The sequence below is a fragment of the Narcine bancroftii genome, chromosome 2 (genome assembly GCF_036971445.1).
Source record: "Narcine bancroftii isolate sNarBan1 chromosome 2, sNarBan1.hap1, whole genome shotgun sequence".
In the NCBI taxonomy this organism is placed as follows: Eukaryota; Metazoa; Chordata; class Chondrichthyes; order Torpediniformes; family Narcinidae; genus Narcine; species Narcine bancroftii.
The window spans coordinates 187381796-187408529 of NC_091470.1; the positions used below are offsets into that span (position 1 = coordinate 187381796).

The 26734-nt window shown below is 47.2% G+C and overlaps 1 protein-coding gene across 1 annotated transcript in view; it reads left to right on the forward strand.

Moving 5' to 3' along the window:
- The first annotated feature begins 150 nt into the window (after window positions 1–150).
- Window positions 151–26734, forward strand: part of LOC138753019 (uncharacterized) — a 114482-nt gene continuing 87898 nt past the window's right edge. The window contains exons 1-12 of the mRNA XM_069915613.1: window positions 151–443; window positions 3683–3895; window positions 7070–7252; window positions 14569–14742; window positions 15902–16003; window positions 18754–18887; window positions 19919–20066; window positions 20646–20777; window positions 21040–21129; window positions 23565–23702; window positions 24008–24154; window positions 26349–26644. Coding sequence (XP_069771714.1) covers window positions 389–443; window positions 3683–3895; window positions 7070–7252; window positions 14569–14742; window positions 15902–16003; window positions 18754–18887; window positions 19919–20066; window positions 20646–20777; window positions 21040–21129; window positions 23565–23702; window positions 24008–24154; window positions 26349–26644 — 1812 coding nt within the window. The 5' untranslated portion in view covers window positions 151–388. The remainder of the gene's footprint in view (window positions 444–3682; window positions 3896–7069; window positions 7253–14568; window positions 14743–15901; window positions 16004–18753; window positions 18888–19918; window positions 20067–20645; window positions 20778–21039; window positions 21130–23564; window positions 23703–24007; window positions 24155–26348; window positions 26645–26734) is intronic.

Below are 26734 nucleotides of genomic sequence, written 5' to 3' on the forward strand. Positions count from 1 at the left end.
CTTCTGCCCCCATATCTTGCGAAGAACAAGAAGGCCCTTCGGGGAGCTGGCAGCTGATCTCCACACCCTTTTCGTACGTGCTGGAGAACCTCGTTGGGATTGGTGGAACGAGTTCCAAACCTGCCGCCTCAAGGGCTCCTGAAACTCGGGCTTGGATGTGTAACTGCTGCTCTCCAGCCCCAGATTCAACAACTAACTTATCAGTTCCCTGAACCATATTGCAAAAAAAAAGGCTTTGATTTGTGTTCACTTATTTACACTGCAGTTAATAAACTGCCAAAGGTATTGCAGTCCCTCGCTCTATCTCCTGTTTGGATCCAAGCTGGGACATCAGTGAAACAAGCCACAGGCTCAGGGTGGCGAGGTTGGTCGTCGGCAGGAACCAAGGATGAATCCGCTCTACATTCTCGCTCTTGGATTTGCTTTCTTTTCGACGTCTCAAGGTAAGTAAGGAATGATTGTACCGGAGCCGGGACTGGAGGTGGGGGGAGGGGGGAGGGGGTGGCGCTTTCTGTTCCCAGATTTGGAGGGAGAATTGGTTTTGATTGGAATTTAAATCTTTCCAGCAAACTCCAGTGCCAAACCACCACCCCCCCACCTCAAAACGATGGGCAGAACTTTTTGAGGGAGAAGACGAGGTCTTGGTTTAATGCGTCATCTGAGAGGAAGGGCAGAGGGATCTTCAGTCTCCCCCAGCTCAGGGCAAGCAAGTTCATCTCCGACAGGTGGCTGAGAGATATCAGTAGGCATCAGTGCACCAGGGGCGTAGCAGGTTTTAACATTAAGTGGGGGGGGGGCGAGCGCATTACAAAATGACACCATGACCCCCATTCTCTCTAATCTGTATGCATGTGCACACATGTTTCACAACCAGCGCACAAAGGGAATTAAAGAGCGCACATCCAGGACACACACCAAAAATTTTAAATCCATTATAGATTTTTATTTTGTATTTAACATCGAAGCACAAGGAACTTAAGGAAGAGAACCATTTTAAAGGAGTACATAATTGTTATTTATATTTAAAATCAAAACATAATTAAAAACACTTGTGCTATTCAATTATTTTACATTTTAGACATAAAATTTGGGTGGGTTGAAGCACAGAAGAAATTGTATGATGCTGACTCCGAACCCATCCTTCAGCCTACTGCACACTGGAGCTCCTAACGCCCCAACTCTGAACCCTCCCCAAGGCCTACTGCACACCAGAGCTCATGATACCCTGGCTCCGAACACTCCCCTTGCCTATCACTCACCAGAACTTCTGACACCCCAACTTCAAACCCTCCCCTCAGCATACCACACACCGGAGCTCTGACGCCCAGCTCTGAACCCTCCCCTCAGCCTACCACACACTGGAGCTCCTGATGCCTGACTCTGAACCCTCCCCTCAGTCTACCACATATTGAAGCTCCTAATGCCCGACTCTGAATCCTCCTCTCAGCCTTCCACACACTAGAGCACATGACACCCAACTCCGAAGACTCCCCTCAGTCCACCACACACCGGAGCTCACGACGCCCAACTCCGAACAGTCAACTTGGCCTACCGCACACTGGAGCTCTCAACAACCTGATTCTGAACCCTCCCCTCAGCCTACCACACTCCGAAGCTTCTGATGCCCGACTCTGAACCCTCCCCTTAGTCTACCACACATTGAAGCTCTTAATGCCCGACTCTGAATCCTCCTCTCAGCCTTCCACACACTAGAGCACACGACACCCAAGTCTGAACACTCCCCTCAGTCCACCACATACCAGAGTTCACGACGCCCAACTCTGAACACTCAGCTTGGCCTACCGCACACTGGAGCTCTCAACAACCTGACTCTGAACCCTCCTCTCTGCCTTCTGCACACCAGAGCTCACAATGCCTGACTCTGAACCCTCCCCTCTGCCTTCTGGACACCAAAGCTCACAATGCCTGACTCTCAACCCTTCACTCGACCAACCGCACACCGGAGCTCCTGACAGCCTGACTCCAAACGCTCCCCTCGGCCTACCACACGCTCGGAGCTCCCGATGCCCGACTCTGAACCCTCCCCTTGGCCTACTTGAACTGTGGGGCACAGTTTGCATCTAATGAATTCAGTTTTTAGGTAAAACATTTTACTCATAGCTCTCCGATTTACTCTGAACATAAATCAAATATCGTTTCACGCCTTGTGTTCGTGGCATGCAATCGTGGCCTAGGCTAAAGGTTAATCAGCCACTGGTGAGCCCACAGTTTGAAAAGACGCCACTTTTGAACCAATGTGCTCGGGGGAGCTGTCGGCCCTGCCTTTGGAGGGATGCTGCTGTGTGGGAGAGGAGGCTGGCGCTGAGCAGGGTCTGCTGGGCCGGAGAGGTGGTGCAAGGCAGCTCTGTGCCCTCCTCTAAGCAGGTGGCATTCAGAGAGTGCCAGATGGCGGGGCAGGATGACTGAGAGGGTGCCACACTACCAGCACTACACTAACGTGCTGCCCGCTTGGACTTTAGCAAGACCTTGGACAAACTCCCCCCCACCCCCCCACCCAAGGGAGGCTGGTCGAGGTGGTCCAGTCACATGAGATCCAGGAGTGTGGGGTTCAAAACTGGGAGGAGACAGAGGGTGGAATTACTGTAGAGGCTTTTTCTGACTGGGGTCCTGTGTCCCTAGTGTGCTGCAGAGGTCAGTGCTGGCCCACTGTTGTTAACAACGTGGATAGCAATGTCATTAACACGGTTAGTAAGGTCACAAGATAAAGGAGCAGAAGCAGGCTTTTTGGCTCATCGAGCCACTTCACTATGAGCTAAAACTGTTCTAGTTCCAAATTCTGGCCTTTCTCCCCACCCCCCACCCCATATCCCTCAATCTCCCCCTTAAACTCTTCCAGCGATCCGGCCTCCACAGCTGAATTGCACAAATCCGCAGCCCTCTGGCTAAAGAAATTTCTCCCCTCATCTCTATTTTAAATGGGACCCTCTAATTCTAGAGGCTGGTCCCTCCTGTCCCGGATTCACCCACCAAGGGAAACATGTTATTCTCATCAACTCTGTCCAATCCTTTCAGCATTCGAACTAAATCCCCTCTCGTTCTTCTATACCCCAATGAATAGAGTCCGAGGGCCGCTAAACCTTCCTCATGCGTTAGCCCTGGGAATCACCCTGGTAAATCTTCTCTGCACTCTCTCCAACATTCCTTCGAGGGTCAAGGGGCCCCAATACGTCAGAAATGGTCTGATCTCGGAAGCTGAGCAGGTTCAGGCCCAGCCGGTACTTGAAGGGGTGACCCACCTGGGATCACCAGGTGCAGTCGGGGCGCTGGACAACAGTGGACAGAAGTCAAAGAATTTCATGTTGGTTGCACTCTAAATGTATCATTAAGTGACCATAAGGAAATCTTTTTTTTTCTTTTCCTTTACCAAAACTGTACACAGTTCTCCAAATGAGCTCTCACCAGTACCCCGTAGAGCCTCATCCACACCTCCTGGTGGTACAGAGAGAAGTGAAAAGGTTTTCATGCGACTGGATCAACCGGCCCAGAAACCGCTGATTAAATTTAACTGGGATAAACATGAAGGGAAGGCTGTGGCTTTCTGGCCCGTGGCGGAACTTGCACCGTGAATCGAGGTGCCGGAGGGGGTTTTGAAGGGGATCGAAGGGTACGGAGGCATGGTTGGCGGGAATCAATGACCAAGAAAAAGTTGTTCGTGTTGCAGGAGAGGACGACGCGAAGACCCCAGTGACCTGTGAACCTGACATTCACATCACCGGAGGTAAGGTCACCAAATCAAAGGGCAATGAGGTGAAGAGTGTGGCAAGGTTTGAGTGCCCAGAGGCGCATTATTCCTGGCCAGTGTTCAGCTCCCGGTGTCTCAGTAGTGGCAAGTGGAGCCACAACAGCCGGAAGAAGACCCCACTCATCTGTAAAGGTACGTGAACATCTGTTGGTCATTTTTTCTCGCCCCCCCCACTTCCTCCTCCCTCACCATCGCCTTCCTCCCTCACACCCCACTCTGCCATTCTCACTCACTCCTCAGTCCCCAATTTTTTACCTTGCTTTCTCTGCCATTTCATCTCCTTGCCCTTTCTTGCCCGCCAACCCATTACCACGCCCCTCCACCTTGCTCTCTCTCCCTCTAGGCTTTCTTCTGCCATACGTGTGGACACATGTGTGAGCGTGTGTGCAAGTACGTGAAAGTTTGTGTGTGTGTTAGTGAGAGTGTGAGTTTGTGTACGAGTTTGTGTGTGTGTTTTTTTGTGAGGGTGAGATTGTGTGTGCATGTTTGTGAGAGTGAGCTTGTTTGTGTGAGTTTGTGTGTGTGTTTGTGAGATTGTGAGAGTGTTTGTGAAAGTGAGTTTGTGACAGTATGTTTGTGAGTGTGTCTGAGTGTGAGTTTTTGTGTATGAATGCTTGAGAGAGTGTGAGTTTGTGTGCATGAGTATGTGTGTGTTTGTGAGAGTATGAGTGTGTGTGTGAGTTTGTGTGTGTGTTTGTGAGTGAATTTGTGTTTGTGAATGTGTGTTTGTGTGTGTGTCTGTGAGAGTGAGTTTGTGTGCATGAGCATGTGTGTGTGTTTGTGAGTTTGTGTGTGTTTGTGAGAGTGAGTTTGTGTGTGTTTGTAAAAGTGAGCTTGTTTGTGTGAATTTCTGTGTGTGTTTGTGAGAGTCTGAGTTTGTGAGAGTGTTTGTGAGTTTGTGTGTGTGTTTGTGAGAGTGTGAGTTTGTGTGTGTTTGTAAGAGTGAGATTGTTTGTGTGAGTTTGTGTGTGTGTTTGTGAGATTGTGAGAGTGTTTGTGAGAGTGAGTTTGTGTGTGTGTTTGTAAGAGTGAGCTTGTTTGTGTGAATTTCTGTGTGTGTTTGTGAGAGTCTGAGTTTGTGAGAGTGTTTGTGAGTTTGTGTGTGTTTGTGAGAGTGTGAGTTTATGTGTGTTTGTGAATGTGAGTTTGTGTGTGTGAATTTCTGTGAGTGTTTGCGAGAGTCTGAGTTTGTGAGAGTGTTTGTGAGTTTGTGTGTGTGTTTGTGAGAGTGTGAGTTTGTGTGTGTTTGTAAGAGTGAGCTTGTTTGTGTGAGTTTGTGTGTGTGTTTGTGAGATTGTGAGTGTTTGTGAGAGTGAGTTTGTGTGTGTGTTTGTAAGAGTGAGCTTGTTTGTGTGAATTTCTGTGTGTATTTGTGAGAGTCTGTTTGTGAGAGTGTTTGTGAGTTTGTGTGTGTTTCTGAGAGTGTGAGTTTGTGTGTGTGAATTTCTGTGAGAGTCTGAGTTTGTGAGAGTGTGTTTGTGTGTGTTTTTGAGTGTGAGTGTGTGTGTGTAAGAGTGTGAGTTTTTGTCTGTGCTTGTGAGATTGTGTTTGTGTGTGATTTTGAGAGTGAGATTGTGTGGGTGGGATTGTTAGAGTGTGAGTTTATGTTTATGAGGTTGTGAGAATGTGTGTGTTTGTGAGTTTGTGAGAGTGTGAGTTTGTGTCTGTGTGAGAGTGTGAGTTTGTGTGTGTTAGTGAGAATGTGAGTTTGTATGTTGATGAGAATGTGAGTTTGTGTGTGTTTGTGAGAGCATGAGTGTGTGAGTTAGTGTGTGTAAGAGTGTGTTTATATGTGTGTTTGTATTTTTTGTGAGAGTGTGAGTTTGTGTTCGAATTTGTATGTGTGTTTGTGAGTTTGTGTTTTTTTGTGAGAGTGAGTTTGTGTGTGTGTTTGTGAGTGTGTGTCTGTGAGATTGTGAGTTTGTGTGTGAGTATATGTGTGTGTTTGTGAGAGTATGAGTGTGTGTGTAAGTTTGTGTGTTTGTGAGAGTCTGAGTTTGTGTGTGTGAATTTCTGTGTGTTTGTGAGAGTGTGAGTTTGTGTTTGTGAGTGTGGGTTTGTGTTTCTGTGAGAATGTGAGTTTGAGTGTACGAGTTTATGAGAATATGTAAGTTTCTGTGTGTGTGACTTTGTGTATGTGAGAATGTTTAGGTTTGTGTATGTGTGAGTTTGTGTGTGTGAGTTTGTGTTTTTGTGAAAATGTGTAACTTTGTGTATGTTTGAATTTTTGGTGTTTGTGAGACTGTGTGTTTCTGAAAGTGTGAGTTTGTGTGTTAGTTAGCTTGTGTGTTTGTGAGTTTGTGTGTTTGTAATGTGTAATATATTGTATGAGTGAGTTTGTGAGTTTGTGAGTGTGTGTGTGTTTGTGAGAATGTAAGTTTGTGTGTGTAATTTTGTGTGAGTTTGTGTTTGTGTGAGTGTTAGTTTGTGTCCATTTGTGAGAGTGAGTTTGTGTGTGTGTTTGTGAGTGTGTGGGTTTGTGAGTGTGAGAATGTGATTTGTGTTTGTCAGAATGTGAGTTTGTGTGTGTGTTAGAGTGTGAGTTTGTTTGTGTGTGTATTTGTGAGAGTGTGTTTGTGAGTGTGTTTGTAAGAATGTGATTTGTGTGTGTGTTTGTGAGAGTGTGTGTGAGAGAGCATGCAGTTGTGTATGTGAGTGTGCATGTGGCTGTCTGCACGTGTGTGTGTATAGTTGAGGGTAGTGGGTGGATGGAGCGGAACAGGGGAGGGGGGACTGGAGCTGAGCTGGGATAAGAACAGCCTGGTATCATCAAAGGGCTGGAAGGTCCCAACTGCTTCCCTGCCTTTAAAAGGTAGAATATGCAGAGAAGTTTCCCCGGTGCCACCGAGCTGCAATGACCCGGAGTTCCTACCTTGTCCATGTGAAGCTTGCATGCTCTCCCCGACCGGGTATTTCTCCACATTCCAACCGACTGCCGTAGATTGGCCCCAAGTGAGTGGGAAACTGGGGAGTTGCTGGGAACATGATGAAGATAATGTGGGAGCTGGGTTGGTGGTTCAACAAAGCTTCAATGGGTCAGAGAGCCTTTCACCATACTGTGTGAGTGGTGACCCTTGCCCATAGTACCTGGCTCCCTATGGGAATGAGCAGTTGAATTTGGGTTAGGGTTTGGCTCCACACTTGCTCACCCATGCCCAGGATTCACAGAGTCCAGATTCAGGCCCCTGGTCCCACACTCACCCGCCTCTGGGCTGAGACCTCCGCCCCCTCCCCCCCCCCCCCAGTTATCAACCAATTCCAGACCTCCGACATGCATCAGTCTCATATGGCCTTCACAATTCCCAGAATTTCGATGTCCTGCTCCTGTTCTCGAAGAAGGGAACTTCTTCCCGGTCAATTCCAGTTACACCGTCGGAGAAACCGTCTCCTTCGAATGCTACGATGGTTATACCCTCAAAGGTTCGACCAGCAGGACCTGCATGAAGAATGGCCGCTGGAACGGAACCAACGCGATCTGTACCACCGACAGTAAGTGTTCCGGCCCTGGGGGCATCAGATCGGCTGAGTGAGTGGAGGTAGCAAATGCAGTTCAATTGAAGGAAGCAGGGTCTGAGTTACGTAAAAGCAGAGGCATCACAAGAGTGGGTAACTCAAGGTGTCACCCCCTCTCCCCCCCCAGACCCCCTCCCATCCCAGAATCCTTGCACTAATCTTAAACTACAATATCCTGCGCCCAGCTTCAATGTATTTCCATGGTTAAAGTGAAAATTCGTTCAGAAAACAATAGAATTCAAAATAAAAACATTTAAGAACTCCATCATGCTGATTTTGACAATAAACCTACCACAAGGACATCGGCAAAACACCAGAAAATGTGACAGAAGCAGCGGCAGCAGCAACAAAAATAACAGCGCTTGCTTGTTTGTCATCGTCTCGACGACAGCTCTGGCTGGAGGTTATAGAAGCAAATGAACGTCAAGTTTTAGCTTTGTTGAACATGCGTAGAGGCTGACGAGAAATATTTTTGCTGGTGTGATGAACGGCGCGGACATTTTTATAAAAGAAAATGCATTTCTGCTGAAATGCACAAACGTTTTAGGGCAGTCATTTTGGTGTCACCCCTTTTGATGGACTACACCCCCGTGACTCCAGTGTGTAAGCATTCCTCTCCTGAGAACTGTTTGCGAACCAGTTTTCCCATTTGTCAGAAAAATGAACAGGTACAATATAGATTGATCAACTTAAACAATGATTTTTTTTGCCGCGCACAGTTACCACGGTACAGGTTCATAAAAACCCACATCCAATGGTTAGTTTCCAAAGTCTCAAAGTCAGAATCAGAATTTATTGTCGTCAACACATCGCCAAGTTCGATGTTTGCGGCAGCGTCATGGAGCAGACCTTTCTGTAAACCTCCTTACAAAATAAATTAAAAACTGTGCAAGAAAAAGGCAAAGTCAGGCCGCGTCCGGGGTTCGTCGATCACTCAGGGGCCCTTACGGCGGCGGGGAAGAAGCTGCCCTCGTGCCGCTGAGGGCTCATCTTCAGGCTTCTGGTCCTTTCCCCCTCACCCCAGATGGTAGCAGAGTGAAGAGGGCGTGGCCTGGGGGCGGGTGGTGTGGGGTCTTTGAGGATAGAGGCCACTTTCTTAAGACCCCGTCTCATGTCCTTGAAGGAGCCTGTGATGTTTGACAACCCTCTAGAGTTGTATTTAAGTACTAAAGGATGTAACTTTGTTTGAAAAAGCATATACAAGTGTCAAAAGAAGATATTTATCTTGTCAGTTTCCAAAGGAAGTTTTCATTCGAAAGGGCAATGTCCCTTTTTGATTATTGCCAGATTCCATATAAACTTATTTTTAGAAACCAGCCACTAATTGTATTCCTTAACTCCTAAACGTGGGCAGCACGGTTGGTGTAGCGGTTAGAGTGACGCCTCTACAGCCCCAGCGATTGGGACCAGGCTTCTTTCTAAGCGGTAATGGCAAAAGGTTCCATTGTTGTCACGCTATACAACATTTAGAATGTAACCTGCGTGAAATCTTCGGTCCACTTTGTCCAGCGCCCCCTCACAGAAACCCTCAGCACTTGGTGTTCCGAGACAAGTCGAACCTCAGGGCCTGAGCCTGCTTAGCTTCCGAAATCAGACAATCTCAGGCATCGTCAGGCTATCGGGTCGAGTATGGCCTGTCTGGCCAAGAGAGAAGCACAAGACAGAATGGAGCATTTAGTTGGAGCTAAAAGAATATCATCCTCACCAGTGGGACCAAAAAGGATTGGCCTCTAGATTTACATTAAGAATTAAAGATAGTATTACTATGTATGTTTTTAAAAGAGATAGATTGTGGGGTGGTGTGGTGGGGTTTAGTGTATAAGTCACTTCACAAACAGTAACACTTTACAAAAGATATCTAATTTGAAATGCTTTGCATAAGCTGAGACTTCACGTCCACAGGAACTTCAAAGAATGCCTATGGAAACTTCACAAGTAGGTGATGTTGGGGAATAAATGGGCAACAGATGGCCAGGCAGAAATGGACTCTGGTGCCAGCAATCTGTCCGGTTGAAGTTTGCTGTTCTCAGAGGGGTCACCTGGTTTTGCAAACAGAGAGAGAGAGAGAGAGAGAGAGAGAGAGAGAGAGAGAACATGATTATTTGGAGAGAGAGAGATCTACAGTTCTGCAGTAGCTTTTGGAAGCTGCATTATGGCGAACTGGCATATTTTGAAGACGCGCTGCGAGTTCTGAGTCCAGCCTGTTCAAAACCCTTGTGGTCCTCACGAGGGGAAATGGCCCGGCTAGGGTGTTTCTACTGAAATAAGGGAAACAAGAGGAACTCGGCAGTGACCTGGGAGAAGAGGTTATTGTTTGGAAAACCCACGGTAAGGCAAGTTTCTTCAGCAAGACACTAAATTGGCCGATCAGAAGAAATCGGTTTGCATGTGTCTACTGAGCAACAAATCTCCCGCTGAAATCAACTGGGAACTTCCTGAGTGGGAACCATTTGACTTTAAGCACCAGAGCCTGGTGAAAATTCATAAATGTTAAATTCTGTGCACAGTATAAGAATTGCCTGATACTGGTGAACTTGGAGGAGTGAGAAGTGAGATCGGACTGTGAATCAAAGAATTTTTCGGAACTTACACACACACACACACACACACACACACACACACACATTACATACACGTGCGCTTAGAAGGGGGTTAAGTTAGGTTAATAGTAATAAGTTAAAGTTTGATCCTGTTTTTATGCTTAAAGAAAATTCAAACCAACTTTGGTTTAAGTAACCATTTGTATTGGTGGATTTCTATTGCTGTTGGGTTTTGGGGTCCTCTGGGCCCATAACAATAGAATTTGAAACACATCCCTCGAATATTTTTCAAGGCTTGGACACATCCAGAACATAAGAATTTACATCTGAATAGATATGAGATCATTTGACTTTATGCATGTGACCCAGCCCTCATCAAGGGCTCAGTAGTGGAGAGGGTCAAGAATTTCAAAATCCTGGGTGTCAACATCTCTGAGGATCTGTCCTGGAGCCTCCACATCGATGCAATCACAAAGAAGGCTCACCAGCTGCAGCAGGAGCTGCAGTTATCTGGTTCGGATGCTACGTTAAAGAAAACAGGGTTGAGTCTTTCTGAATTACAACTTAACCTGTTCAGTACAGTTACTCAGCCAATTATGCAAGAATTGGCTCAAATGAAAGATAGTATGAGGTCAGAATTCACTACAGTTAATGCACATGTGGAAGTATTTTCTGAAGATTTAAAAAAATTTCAGTCTGATTTTTTGGAATGTAAACAGCAAGTTGCCTCTAATACAGAAAAAGTGATGAGGTGGAAAAATCCATTAAAGAATTGCGAGAACGTGAGAAGGAGTTAGAGAGGAAAATAGATTATTTGGAGAATCAAAGTAGAAGGAACAATGTGAAGATTGTTGGTTTGCCAGAAGGTATGGAAGAACAAGATCCATTTTTTTACAGAATGGATCCCACAAATATTGGGGCAAGAATTTTTCTCTGGAGGCTTGATATTGGAAAGAGCTCATAGAGCCTTAAGAAGAAGGCCTCTGCCTGGTCAATCACCGAGACCCGTGATAATTCGATGCTTGAATTATTTGGACAGAGAAACAATACTTCGTCTAGCAGTGCAAAATGCAAGACAACGACAAGCTCCGTTAATGATCAGAATAGTAGAGTTTTTTTTAATCCCGATTTGAGACAAGGGGTTATTCAGCATCGGCGTCGATTTAATTCAGTTAAAGAAGATTTGTGGCGTAAAGGCTATTAATCTACTTTTCGCTATCCGGCAGCGTTGAAGGTGTTTTGTGGAGACTTTCAATCTCGGTTTTTTGAGAATGAGCATGAAGCAATGATTTTTGCTGATTCATTGGCAGATGTTTGAGGACAAAGACGTAGTCCGCCATTGTCTCCTAAAGAAAAATCTGGTTGTTCTGGAAATGGAAGAAAGGGTAGAAATGGTAGAAATGGGAATGGAAAGAGTCTGGGTTCTCCTGAAATGGGGTCGCCGAGTTTGGAATCTCTTGGATGAATAGAAGAACTTTCTTATTCTTACTTTATTTTTATGTTATTATGATATTTTGTTGTTATTCTTTGTTTGGCTGGGGAGGGAGAGATTTGCTCTATGTTCTATTAGTCATCAGCCACTGGTGGGTGATCCACAGCCAAGATTGGTTTAGGGATTACTACCTTTTGGTAGTTTTTTTGGGTTTTTTTTTTATTTTATCTTTTTTCTATTTTTTTCATTTTTATTTTATTTAGCCTTTAATTTGTGATTTCTTTTTCTCCTATTGGAGGGCCTATTTACGTTGTTTTGAGTTTTTATATATTGATATTATTAGTTCTTAATAATATTAGTAGATATGTCAAAGTTGAGGTTTGCTACTTTTAATGTTTGAGGTTTAAATACATCAATTTTTGTTTAGATGGAATGTAAATTTGTTTCAGCAATATGATGTGCCTATATTAAAACATTTAATGAAGTAATGGACAAAGAAAAAGGAAATGATAGATATTAGTGGTGAATTGTCGGCCTTGACTCCATTGTATAATAATAAACTTATTTCTTTCTCAATACATAATCAAAGTTTATTACATTGGAGATTTAAAGGTGTGGAACATTTGGGAGATTGTTTTAAAGAAGGTAAATTTTTAATCTTTTGATCAGATGAGGGACAGTTATGGTATTGATAAGAATTCTTTGTTTCTTTATTATCAAATTCGATCTTTGGTAAAGCATGTGTTTGGTAGAGATATGATTTTACCTGAAGGGTTATATTTCAGTTATGTATTAAATATTACAGGATATAAATTTCAACTTGCTTTTGTATATTTAGCATTATCTGTAGCAAAAAAGTGTATTGCTAGTACATGGAAAGATACGAATATGATTGATATTAATAGATGGCATAATGAGATGAAATATTGTTTAATAATGAAAAAAATCACAGATGTTTAGTGTGATAATTATAGTTTTTTTATTAATAAGTGGTTGTTATATTCAGAATATTTACATTGATTAGATCTTACTATGTATGTTTAATTTTTCTTTATATTTTTTCTTTTTTTATGGCTCTCCTTAGGAGTGTTGGCTGAAAGGTGGGGGGGGGTGGGTTCTCTTTTTTTCTTTTTTTTATTTCTTTTTTATTTTACATATATATAAAATATATCGTTTATGTTTAAGTTTATTGTTATGTATGTTACTTATTATCTGTATTTTGAATGAGTAAATAAAGTTTAAAAAAAAAGAAGGCTCACCAGTAGCTAGAGTTTGTGAGGTGTCTGAGGAGATTCGGTACGTCACTGAACACTCTTGTAAACTTATGCAGGTGGACCGTGGGGAGCATTCAGGCTTGTTGCATCACTGCTTGGTACGGAGGTGCCAACTCCCAGGAAAAGAAGAAACTCCAGAGGGTCAGTAACTCAGCCTGCGACATCACAGGCCCCAGACTTCACTCCATCGAGGACATTGACTTGAGGCATTGTCTTAAAAATGCAGCCTCTATCCTCAGACTCCCACCAACCACCCTCAGACTCCCACCAACCACCCCCCCCCCCAACCAGGCCAGGCCCTCTTCACTCTGCCACCATCGGGAAAAGGGTACAGGAGCCTAAAGACGAGCACTCAATGGCACAAGGATGGCTTCTTCCCCACCGCCATCAAATCAGATTCCTGAATGATCAATGAACCACAGACACTGCCTGACTTTTTGTGCACTGTTATTTTTATTACATTAAAGAGCAACATAAAACAGGTCCCCGAGGTTTAGAATTGTACATTCAACATATTAACAATCAACAATCACCACGAAACACTTGCAAAAATACAAATTGATCCTGGATTTGAAAGAGTTAGAGGAAGGGGCTGGTTTGGAATGTTGTTTTACAGTTCAGGGGCTGCTATCATGAAGGCACAATCCCCCCCCCCCCCCCACTCCCAGTTTGCGATTTGAACGTGGAACAACCCAGCCCCTAAATTGGCCAATCTGAGGAGTAGGGTGATGGAGGAGGGGGCTCGTCCACTGAAGGCTTAGTAAACAAACTGGAGAACTTTAAAAGCTATCCTGAGCCCGACTGGCAGCCAGTGGAGGGAGGCGAGAAGAGGGGTGATAGGGTCCTGCTTCCTGGCTCCTGCGGCCGCATCCTGAACCCGTTGCAGACGGGATACTGACGACTGACTTATTCCCATGTAAAGAGAGTTGGAGTGGTCTAAATGGGAGAAAATGAGGGCGTGGATAACTGTCTCGAGCTCTTTCAGTGGCAGAAATGATTTTGGCAGAGCTGGGAAAAGCTAGATTTCACTACCCGTAGCGTGAATAAAAGCTCTCACAACTGGATTGCAGGATCTAGAATATGGAGAAAGATTGAGTAGACTGGGTCTTTATTCATTGGAGCATAGAAGGTGAGGGGGGTTTGATAGAGGTGTATAACATTATGAGGGGAATAGATAGAGTAGAAGTGAATAGGCTCTTCCCCTTGATGGTAGGTGAGAGAGGAAGGAGGGTTCATAAGTTAAGGGTTAGGGGGAAAAACTTTAGAAGAAACATAAGGGAAAGCTTCTTCACTCAGAGAGGGTTGGCTGAGTGGAATGACCTTCCGGAAGAGGTGGCTGCAGCAGGGTCAATTTTGTCATCTAAGAGAAGGTTGGATAAGTGCATGGATATGAGGGTTATGGACAGGGAGCAGATAGGTGGGACGAGTGGAGACCACTTAAATCGGTGTGGACTAGAAGGGCTGATATGGCCTGTTTCCGTACTGTAAATGTTATATGGTTAACTGGAGGGAGGACAAACGCTTGTAACTGAGGGTAGGGTCTCATGCATTGACTTGCTCTATAAGCCTGGCTGTTTGACCTGCTGAATTTCTCCAGCATTGTGAGGGACAGACGGAGGGAGGCAGGGCGGCGAGGCGCGATGGCTCATGCTACCATCGGGCTTCATGGAATTTAAGTAGGGTGGCCAAATGTTCGTAAAAGTGTCAGACTTCCCCCCCCCCTAAGTAATTTTCTCTGGGGGACCCCAGCTTTGCATTTCTGTGTTCCCGCGCTGGAGTGCTCAGGCGGGAGTCGGACTTCCAGGTTGCCGCTGCCGGTGTGATCACTGCGCGCTGGATTTGAAATCTGGACAGGTAGGTCCACGGCGTGCACCGAAGTTTCCTGGCGCATCGCCGCATCCGGCAATTCTGGTCTAGATCTGTTCAATATTTGCGGTGCAGCGGGTGCAGAAAGGTTGCACCTTATTCCCAGGTCCGACTCCCACCTCTGCCTTGGTTGGTTCTGAATGTATTCGTGGCTTTTACGCTTCGTTTGTTTCTTTCAAGTGCAAGATTGCCCAAATCCCGGGGTCCCGGCGGGAGGCCGGAAAGCAGGAACCAGCTACGATATTGGAGACAGGGTGAACTACTATTGCAACGATGGGCTGGTGTTGGTGGGATCGAGCACGAGGGAGTGTCTGGAGTTCGGAGAGTGGAGCGGCAGCGCGCCTGCCTGTCATTGTGAGTGCTCGCCCGCAGGAGATAGGAGTAACGTTTGAGATCCGGAGAAGCTTGTGTCTAACGGGGATGAATTTGGAGGCCAAGTGGGTTTGAATTCTGCCCCCTCCCCCACTAGCGAATGCCTTGGACTCCGCGGCTGCCCGGAGCGGGTTGGATTCGCATTTCGGAGATTCGAGGCAACCCTGCCAGTGAGTGGGGAGACGGGCCACGCCGAGGGTACTGACACCCCCCACCCCCCCCACTTCCCCCGCCACCTTTCCCCCTGTGGCGGCAGGGAGTGCGATACTGGCGCCCACACCTCATCGCTCACCGCCACCCGGGGTCCCGCGCATTCCCCTTCCGAGTGAAGCAGCTCCACTACATCGGAGAGACTGGACGCAGACTGGAAGATCACTTCCCCGAGCACGTCTGCACCGGGGACAGGGATCTCCCAGTGGCCAGCCACTTCAAATCTGCGCCCACCCACCCCCGCTGACGTGTCCTCAAGACCGCCAGTAAGTTGGGGAATAACACTCAATTTACCATCTGGGCACCTTCCAACCGGACGGAACGAGTGGTGCCCCACTCCCCGATCACCCTCCCTTCCCTTCCCCTCCAGCTCTCCACCCCTTCCCTCTTCATTCCCCCCACCCCCAGTTTGCTGGTGGGCCCTCCCTCTCTTATGCACCTATTACCTCCCGCCAGTGCGACCGTGCCCATCCCTCAACACCACTTTATTCAGAGGCCTGTCTACATTTTGCTCGTACCCTGATGAGGGGCTCAAGCTCGAACCGTGGATTATGTATCTTTATCTCTGCCGTACAAAGGACACCGTTTGACCAGCTGAGTTTCTCCAGCGTTGTGTTTCAACTCCAACCACGATGTCTGCGGACTTTTGCGTTTTCCATCTTTCATTTCGCTTCCTGAATAACTCCAGAATAAATTCGACCCTCCAGGTCTGAGAATGAGCAACCAGATCGGAACAGTCAGAATGAAATCCTTCGCCCTTACTCCATCTGGACTCTCCCTGGGTCTTTCTGGGCCAGTGAGGGGAGAATAATAAACGGCCCACCACCTGGGAAATCTAAATGAGCAGCGGTGTGGAAGACCGGGTTTTCCGCATTCAGAGGAGGACGGGAAGTTTGCTCCAACTGATCAGGGGTCTTGCTTCATTTCACAGACAGGGGCTCATTTGACACCCCCGAGGAAGTGGCGGAGTCGTTCACCGCCTCCCTGGCCAGTACTCTGGGCATGAGCAACTCTGATAGTTCCAAACAACCAGGTAGGTGACAGACCTGTGGGGAGAGGAACGAAGAAGGATTCCTCCAACACCCCTCACCGTCTCTAAACCCCAACCCTTAAACCCTTCTCTGTCCATCCCCAACACCCGCACCCCTGCCCATCTGTCCACAAAACTCCCTTACCCCTTTCCATCTCTGTTCACTCTCCAACTCCCTCACACCTTTCCATCTCTGTCCACTCTCCTACTCCAGCACCCCTTCCCAACTCTGTCCACCCTCTAACTCGTACTCCTTCCCATCTCTGTCCACCCCAACTCCCGCACCCCTTCCCATCTCTGACCACCCCTCCTCCCTCACCCTTCCCATCTCTGTCCACTCCTCCCTCACCCCTTCCCATCTCTGTCCACTCCTCCAACTCCCACACCTCTTCCCATCTCTGTCCACCTCTCCAACTCCCTCACTCCTTCACCTTCTCTGTCCACCTCTCCAACTCCCACACCCACCCCATCTCTGTCCACCCCTTTAACTATCGCACCTCTTCCCATCGCTGTCCACCCTCCAACTCCCGCACCCCTGCCCATCACCGTCCACCCCTCCAACTCGCGCATCCATCCCCATCTCTGTCCATCCTCCATCACCGTCCGCACCTCCAACTCTCTCGCCCCTTCCCTTCTCTGTCCACCCCTCCTACTCCTGCAGCCCCTCCCCATTCCTGTACATTCCTCCTGCACCTCTCTCCAACTCTGTATATACCACCCTCAATCCCTCACCTCTATTAGCTCCTCCTATCTCTACACCCTTGTTGCAAAAGTTGGTTTCTGACAACACGTTTCGGATCAAATTACTACATTCAACAGAGTTGTTCTCTTGAACAAGTAGAATAAACAGTCTGTTCCTTGTTACAGTAAAGTATAAGTCCTTGGCATGACTCAGCCGCAGCTCCGTATTGAGGTAAAGTCGCTTGAATGAACTCAGGAAGCCGACCCTGATCAGGAGAAAACAATCCGAGGCTCTCACTTCCTTCTCCTCTCCCACCACCAGATATGGGTGGACCTTCTCAGTTCCCATCACTTCCATCCCTGGCCAAAAGAAAGAAAATAGGCACAAGCAAACAAATTCCTGTTACCCGAGCCTCTTTCTTTCTCAATGTTTTTGTTAAAAATGAATTGTTCCGACATACGGTAAAAGCCAAGAAGATACATTGCACTTAAATTATCTCATTTCACCCAAAGTACCCCCTTTTTTTCCTTCAAGGTAACCTGGATTAGAGGGTGGGGTCAATTAGATTTTGGGGTTTTTTTTTGTTCCTTTTTAATTTATTTTTCTTTTTATTCCTTTTTTATTTTTAAAGATTAACGAATTAAATACAGCGGTGGTTCTCAACCTTTTTCTTCCCACTCGCATCCCACTTTAAGTAATCCCTAGGCCATCGGTGATAAGATAGGGATTGTTTAAGGTGGGATGTGAGTGGGAAGGGAAGGTTGATAATCACTGGTCTGGACCCAATTGTCACTGAAATATTTTACTTGAGAAAAATGGTCATTGACTCCCTTTCCTTTGGAGCGATGAAACCATGCACATAGTGAGTCAGTGAGGGGCGATTAAAATGGTGGTTCTCAACCTATTTCTTTCCATCAACTCCACTTTAAGTATTCCCTATGTCATCGGTGCCCTGTGATTAGTAAGGGGTTGCTTAAGGTGGTGTGTGGGTGGGGAAAAAAGTTTGAAAATCACTGTTTTAATCGTCCCTCATTGACTTGATATGTGCACGGTTTCATCGCTCCAAAGGAAATGGGCCAATGACAATATTTCTCAAGCAAAACATTTCAGTCACAATTGAGTCCAGACCAGTGATTCTCAACCTTCCCTTCCCACTCACGTCCCACCTGAAGCAACCCCTTACTTATCACAGAGCAGCGATGGTGTAGGGATTACTTAAAGTGGGATGTGAGTGGAAAGGAAAAGGTCGAGAACCACTTGATAAACTAGTTTCTGTTTTTTTTTACCCCATTGTTTACCTTTTTAAAAATTATTAGTAGTATTATTAGTCTTAAGCCAGTCGTCTCCAAAGGGAGGGGATCAATAATTAGTACAATGGAATTTTTAAACTTCTTTTCAATGTAATGTAGGTTTCAATGCCATTGCTATTATTACAATGGTTCTCCACCTTTTTCTTTCCACTCACATCCCACTTTAAGTATTCTCTAGGCCATCGGGGGCTCTGTGATTAGTAAGGGATGGCTTCTGGTGGGATGTGGGTGGGAAGAAAAAGATTTAATCGTTCCTCATTGACTTGTTATGTGCCCCGTTTCGCAACTCCAAAGGAAATCGGCCAATGACAATATTTCTCATGCGAAATATTTCACTAACAATTGGGTCTAGAGCAGTGATTCCCAACCTTCCCACCCACATCCCACCTTAAACAATCCCTGACTAATCGCAGAGCAGCGATGGCCTAGGGATTACTTAAGGTGGGATGTGAGTGGAAAGAAAAAGGTTGAGAACCAAGTTAATCTTGATTTTAATTAAGTACTCTTTATTTAAAATGGTTGAATATTTTAAATAAAATATTCAAAAATAAATAATGTTTAATCAACAAATATGGATGGATTTGAGTTAAATTGACATTAATCTGTGATGATTAATCAACAGGCTTTTTATTTTATTAGGAGACTTTGTATGTAGGATTTAATATGTTCAACTCGATTAAAAATATTTCAAAGAGTAAAGAAAGAGGTCCGAGGTGCAAGGGCATCGCTAACCACTGCAGTTCCCGCTCCCCCCTCCGCAGCTTCGGTCGCCCGCAGAATAATCCTGTCCAAGAACGCGGATCTCCACATTTACTTCATGATCGACGCGTCCGAGAGCGTGGGTGAGGACAACTTCAAGAAGGCCATAATGCTGGTGACAAACCTGATCGAAAAGGCAAGCGGGCACCGGCCTCGAGGTGCAGCGGTGGGGGGTGGGGGTTCCCCGTGGGAGGGAGCGCTGCGCTGCGGTCCGGGGTGCCACACCTTGTGGGAGTGGTGGTGTTGATACGATGGTGGCGGGGCACGGGAGGGCACGGTGTCCTGGACGGAACGGTAGAATGTTGCAGCGCAGAAAACAGGCCCTTCGGCCCGTCTACTCTGTGCCAGTTCCACCTCATCCCTGCACCCACCCCGTAGTCCTCCACACCCCTCGCCTCCAGCAACCTGTCCAGATTCTTCTTAAATGTTAAAATTGAGCCCGCCTCACCTGGCAGCTCGCTCCACACCCCCACCACTCACTGTGTGAAGACGTTCCCCCTAAACTTTTCCCCTTTCATCCGCTCTAGTTTTTATCTGACCCCCAGTGGGAAAAGCCGACCTACATTTACTCTATCAACCCCCCTCATAATTTTAAATACCTCTCTCAAATCTCCCCTATTCTTCTATGCTCCAGGGAATGAAGTCCTATCCTCTTTAACCTTTCCCTGTCCCTGAAGTCCGGGCAACATCCTAATAAATCTTCTCTGCACTAGTTCAATCTTATAGATATCTTTCCTGTTGTTTGGTGACCAAAACTGCATACAATGCTCCAAATTTGGCCTCACCAATGTCTTTTTCCCAACTCCTATCTCAATTTTTTGATTTATAAAGGCCAATATTACAAAAGCTTTCTTTACAACCCTACCTACACAACTGCCCTATGGAGGATATCTTCCCAGTGGAGGAACAACTAATATCTTCCGTCCTGAAATGTACCCGCTGTTGCCGGAATCTTGCAGTGCACAATCTGGCGTCACGATTGTCTTTTTTTGGAGGGGGGGATCTCTAGGGGTTGGAGTTATCCGAGAAGGGCCCGCGCTGGATTCCTCCCGCAGTGCACCTGCCACAGCGGAGATCCTAGGACGTTGGCCCCACTTCCCTACCCAACTTCATTTGGGTGTGGGCATCCACCCTTTCCGCCCTGAGCTTTCTTCCTTGCCTCTCCAGATTGCCAGCTTCGACGTCCGGCCGCGGTTCGGCGTGGTGACCTACGCCACTCACCCGATAAAGGTGATCAACCTGAATGATGAGGAAGGCGGGGATGTCGAAGCAATCATCGACCTCTTGGAGTATGACGAGAAAGCCAAATTCGGAGGTAAACCTGGGATTTCTTGCTCTCCCACAAAAAACTGCGCCCTCCCCCACCCAGTCCCCAGGGTTCGGAGGGATGTCGGACCTAGAGCAGTCCTCAACCACCTGAGTGGATGGGAGTTTTTCCTGAAAGGGCCTCTCCCCCGCACCGTTTAACGTCAGCCCGTCTGCTTTTGAGCACATTTTAAAAAAAATTCCTGCGGAAATTTCAGATCCCGTACAACCCTGAGCTTCTTTTTTCTCCTGTGGGGCGAGGCAGAATGACCACTTACTGGCAGTGCAAAAGGAAAAGGGACTCAACATACACATGCAAGCAAATAAAGAAATGTAAACAAATTGACTGTGCAATAGAAAAAAAAGTCGAAAGTATCCTTCACTCAATCCCTAATTGAATTTACTGTTGAGGAGTTTGATGGAGGGTGTAGAAGGACACTGGGACACTGTATGACCAGCTGAGTTTCTCCAGCACGTTTGAGTGTTGTGTTTAACCCCAGCAAGGGCAGACTTTCTTGTCGGAAAACCGAAGGGACCAGGCTCTCGCAATCACCCCCAGCCTTGTTTTAAACCTTGTGCCTTTTCACAGCTCACCAAGATCAGAGGGGCACCAACACTTACTCTGCACTAAACACGGTGCTTGAAATGATGTCATTCTCGAAGACTCAGTTCAAAAGCTCGTGGAAAAAGATCAGATTTGTCACCATCTTATTTACCGACGGTGAGCACAGCTTCTCTCCATGGGAAGGTGGGGGGGTTGGTGTGAGGAGGAGTGTGCTGTAACGTGTCAGTGGAAGCAGAATTGTGGTCACTGTAATTCGCCCGTGCGTGGGAAGCTGAGGGTAATGGGAACAAAATACTTCCAGGGGTATTGTTCTGCGCGACAACGCCGAATCGAAAGGCCTCTCGCGTTGAGGGGTGAATGGCAAGCGGTTACTCCCGAGAGCTGAATTTGTGGCCCCTGATATGTTCCTTTGTTTCAGGGAAATCGAACATGGGTAAAAAACCGGAAATCGCCGCGGAACGCATCAAGCACTTTGTGTTCAGCCAAAATAAAACAAAGGATTACTTGGGTAAGGGTTTTTTCCGTAACGAGGTGGTTCTGAACCAGTGGGCCATGGCGCCCACAGCGCATTTAAAACATGTTAAATATGTGGTGATATGTAATTAGACTTCCTCAGGGGTTTGCGGAGGAGCTCGTGAAGTTGTTCAAGTGAACCGGTACGGACTTGAAGGGCCGACATGGCCTGTTTCCGTGCTGTAAACGATTATATGGTTATATGGTCATGGTCATCCCGGTGACCTTGTATATAAAGCAGTCCAGAGCTACAGTCTAGCCTTCCAGGTCTGTCTTGCAGAGAGACAAGCTGTCTTATATTCGCGCTGCTGCTGTGGTTATTGTCAGTACAATTTAATAAACTAATATGTACACTAAGAGGTCTTGTCTCCCTGCAAGACAAACCTGGAAGGCTAGACTGAAGCTCTGGACTGCTTTATATACAAGGTCACCGGGATGACCCCTGGTGACCTAGTGGTGTAATTACATATCACCACAAAATGAAATACTTTAAATTAGATAAAAACGTGTTTAAGCCCTTTCTGCACTGGCGGACCAGTAGATCGACTGTTCAAGGAACCGGTTAGGGGACACATTTCACTTTTTTTGCGTTTCACCGGTTCTCGGTGTCCTTTCACGCTCATCACAAGGCATCCCCCCCTCCCCCTCCCCCCCCCCCCCCCGGGATAGGGGAGGCTATCCTCCACTGGTGACGTCCGAGCAATGGATCGAGCGATGGTGGACCTGCCCTAAATCCCGATCAATGCATTCCGAATGGAAGATGAGGAGTTTCCCCCCCACCCTCTCTCCCCCAATTTGCAGCTGGTCCTGGCGCGGTAGTGCCATGGACAGGCACGTCAGCAAGAGAATGGGGGCGGAGAATTGAAATGGGCGGCCGCTGGGAAGATCCGCGTTATTTGCGGCGGGCAGAGCTGAGGCGATTCCCCCCCCACCCCCAGTCTCTCCGATGTAGAGGAGACCACAATGGAATCACCGGAAGAAATAGACGACCCCCTGCGGATTCACAGGGGTTGCTTCACTTGGAAGGACTGTTTGGAGTGTCTCCTGCATAATCTCCCCCTCCAAGCACAGCGTCTGCGGACTTTAGTGTTTCATTAGGTTTAGTTGTCGGTGTCAATCCCGCGCGACTGCTCAGCCAAAGGAGGTGACCGATAGTCAACAGGTCACCCTTAGGCAAGGTGCAGTATCTGTTTAGTCTCCCAATCAGGGTCACGTGAAGCCATGGATTGCAGTTGGTGGATGGATTTTACAGGCAGATTCTACAAACTGAAATTCATGGTAGGAAAACTAAAAATGATGGACAGTGGCCAGGGTGACCCGTCCCGTGTGGACACTGCAACTGAAGAAGGCAACGGGAACCCACTGAAGTATTTTTCCCCTTGGGTAATCATGAACTCAACATAGACGACGGTCTCAGCTCAAAGCCGGAGCGTTCACCGAAGGAGAACTGGGGAGGCAACAACTCCAATTCGGACGGTCAGAGACAAAATCGCCCACGCTGAACGGATGAATGAAGAAGTTTAGTTTGTATCTTCAATACTTATGTCCTTCTTTCTTTTTTCTTTCTCCTACTGGCTACATAAAAGTATCAGTTCGTGCCTCGCCTTAAATGTGCCGCAGTTAGGCCCCTCGTTGAGAACGTGTCTGTCCACTGGGCGCAATGTTCTGGGGGACGATCTATCCCGTTTCGGACCAACACCAAGGTGATGGGCGGAACGGTCCCCTTTTGGAACGACCGGGTTGGCCTGGGGGAAGGTTGGACTGCCCTATAGAGGGCCAGGTGGCAGGAGGGAGGCGAGCTGGCAGCTGTCGGCCGAGGTCCTGCCGTGTGGCTCCTCGAGGTGCTGGCGCAGGGCGGGCTTTTGTGTGCGAAGCACGGCCGGCAGTAGAGGCGGCGGTGCGGCCGCTCGCCGCTGTGCAGGCTCAAGTGGTCCTCGAGCCAGCGGTTCTGCGGCTCGCCAGCCTCATGCAGCTCCCGACGCCCCAACTGTGGGCTCTCACCTCGGCCGGACGCACACCTCCCCCCCCCCCCCCCCCAGAGCTCCCGACGCCCCGAGCTCCCGGTCAAAAGTAGAATACCTGCAACAGTCGGCCCCCTAAATTTTACCCGAATAAATTGACCCACAAAATCTGACGACACCATGCGCATAACGTATGTGTACTTTCCGAGAAGTGAAACTAATAACATTAGTAGTTTAAAAGCTAGATGCATGAATAATACTATTACATCCATGTATATCTGAATATATCTTTAAAGTTTTGTAACGAACGGTGCATGTAAAAAGTGAAAATGTGTATGTAATTTGTTCCATGTCTTGCATCTCTCGAACAGCTAACGTTTATGGTATGCGGTTTGTTATCTGAAGTACATTCGGCCACCCCTGGCTTAGACCATCCTCTAGCACTTAGTATAACTCTGGTTCATTTCAGACATGTATGCATTCGGCATCACTGAAGATGTGGACCAAATGGAAATGAACAAGCTTTCATCAAAGAAACCCAATGAGAAGCATAGCTTCAATATCAAGAACACCGATGAGTTGGTCAAAGCCTTCAACGACATATTAGGTAGGGAGGTTAACGTCTTCCTCCTCTTCAACTGGTAGGACTAATGAACTTTGGACCACAATTACTGCACCAACCATGTTAACGAGACGGTTACAGAGAGGTTACGTGCGTAAGGTGCAGTTGCCATTGGGCTGGGCGTCGCTAATGGGTGAAAGTGTGACTGAGATGGGAGAAGGTGTGACGGGACAGAGATGGTTCAGGTTTCTTGCCTTTGGACACAGGTAAGGTCGAATGTCAGTTAATGTTGTGGGGGTGGGGATAAGCAGTTGAGCGCTGGTCACGATTTGGGGGACCGTGATGTTCAGGGGTGGAGCAGTTAAAATCTTTAGGCCTCGGAACTCATCAAAACGGCGTTGGTCGAGGCTTGAGAACGGGGGTTAGGGAGCGGGCTGCCTGTGTCTGTGAGGTGCAGGAGCGGACACCAGCAGCACCACATCCCCTGGCTATTCAAGGTAAGTGCATTGCACACAGTTGGGTGGAGACAAGTTACTTGCCCAGTTCTGGGGCTTAAGACCATGGCGTAGGAGCTGAAATAGGTTATTCAGCCCATTGAGTTTGCCCCGCCACAGATCCATTCACCATCTTCCTTCCTTATCACCCTCCATCATCTGCCACCCTTTGATAGACCACAAGACATAGGCGAAGAAATTGGCCATTCGGCCCATCGGATCTACCCCGCCATTTAATCGCGAGCTGATCCGTTTCCCGCCTCAGCCCCACCGTCTGGCCTTCTCCCCATAACCTTTGATGCCCCCGGCTAATCAAGAACCGGTCAATCTCTGCCTTAAATACACCCGATGACCTGGCCTCCACAACGGCCCATGCCAACAAATTCCACCGATTCACTGCCCTCTGGCACGACGAGCTAGTTGTTGGGTGAGGTTTGGCTTCAGGGGAGATTGAAATGGTTGACGTTGTCTCCCTGTCAGCCAGTTCTGATATGGTTGAGCTCCAGTTACTGATAATTCCACCACTATTTGGTAACAGGCATGGCGAGGCAAATGTTAGCCACAAATATAGTTGAAGACCAGTTACTCTTGGTCACATTAATTGTTGAGGACTGACTACTGCTGTCTTATGGTTCTGTCTTGGGCCCAGAGGACCCCAAAACCCAGCAGCAATAGAAATTCACCGACAAATGGTTGCTTAAACCAAAGTTGGTTTGAATTTTCTTTAAACATAATAATACTTTAACTTATTACTATTAACTTAATTTACCCTTCTCATTCTGAGTGCACGTGTATGTCATGTGGAAATGTTCAGAAATGTTTCACTGTCCAATCTCACTTCTCCAAGGTCACCGGTATCAGACAATTCTTATACTGTGGTATACTAGCTAGGTAGGAAATGGGACAGAATAGTCTCACCTTCCCTACAGCAGAATTTAACATTTATGAATGTTCACCAGGCTCTGGTGCTTAAAGTCAAATGGTTCCCACTCAGGAAGGTTCTCGTTGTTTTCAGAGGGAGATTTGTTGCTCATTGGACACATGCAAACTAATTTCCTCCGATCAGCCACTTCAGTCTTGCTGAAGAGACTTGCCCCACTGTGGGTTTTCCAAATGATAACCTCTTCTTCCAGCTCACCACTGAGTTCCTCTTGTTTCCCTTCTTTTAGGAGAAACACTCTAGCCAGGCCATTTCCTCTGGTGAGGACCACAAGGGTTTTGAACAGGCTGAACTCAGAACTCACAGCCCATCTTCAAAATGGGGGTTTTCAACAAGCCTGCCAGCTCGCCAAGTTGCGGACTCAACTGCTGCTGTAGAACTGACCCCCCCCCCCTCTCTCTCTGAGAGAAGAATCCTGTTTGTCTTTTCCTCTCTCTGCTTGAAAGAACCAAAACCCTCTCCAAGGCTCCAAACCCAATCTTTGAAAGATCTTATCGGTATCTCTGAGCCAGGACTTTATTGCCCGTACACAATAGATCAGCATTCCTCATTCCCAGCACTATGGGAATGGTTAGATGCTGGATAAGCAAGTTTTCCAGTTGCTTGAGACTCATTCTTACCATGTCTGACCAATACACCTTATTCAGAACAAACAGTTTAAAAGAGAAAAATACTGAACTTTCACTGAACCAACTTCATGTGCATGTATATATAAATCTTAAGAACACAAGAAATAGGAACAGGAGGCCATCCAGCCCATTGAACCTGCTCCGCCGTTCAATGAGATCATGGCTGATCTGATGATTGGCCCATCTCCACCGACCTGCCTTTTCCCCATCCTTAATCCCTCACTATGTAAAAATCAATCCTAACTTGTCTTAAATGTATTTACTGAGGTCGCCTCCACTGCTTCAATGGTCAGTGAACTCCACCAATTCATCACCCTCTGGAGAATAACAGTTCCTCCTCATCCCTGTCCTGAACTTTGAGATGATGCGCCCCCCCCCCCCCCAGTTCTAATCTCCTCCACCAATGGCAGCAACCTGCCTACCTAAATCTGATGTTTGCCTTTCATAAGATCCCCTCTCATTGAGAACAGTCTCAGGTGACTCATAGGCCAACCCCCTCAACCCTGGAATCAGCCTGGTGAACCCCTTCTGCACTGCCTCCAAAGCCAGGATGTCCTTCCTCGTGCTGGTATAATGAAGTCGGGATTTTTTAAAATAAAAAACATAATAAATTTCTGCTGAAATGCAGGCCAGAACCGTACGCAGTTCCCCAGAGGCGGCCTCGCCAGGACCTTGTTCGGTTGCAGCAGAAGCCCCTCGCTCCTATATTCCATTCCCCGAGCTTTAAGTGCTCCAGTCCTCATCGAGGGCTCAGTAGTGGAGAGGGTCAAGAACTTCAAATTCCTGGGAGGTGGCGGGGGGGGGGGGGTCAATATCTCCGAGGATCTGTCCTGGAGCCTCCTTGTTGATGCAATCATGAAGAAGGCTCACCTTCTTGTAAAGATGGACCATGGAGAGCATTCTGGCCGGTTCCATCACTGCCCGGTACGGAGACGCCAACTCTCAGGACAAGAAGAAACTCCAGAGGGTCGTTAACTCGGCCTGCGACATCACAGGTACCAGACCTCCCCCCAA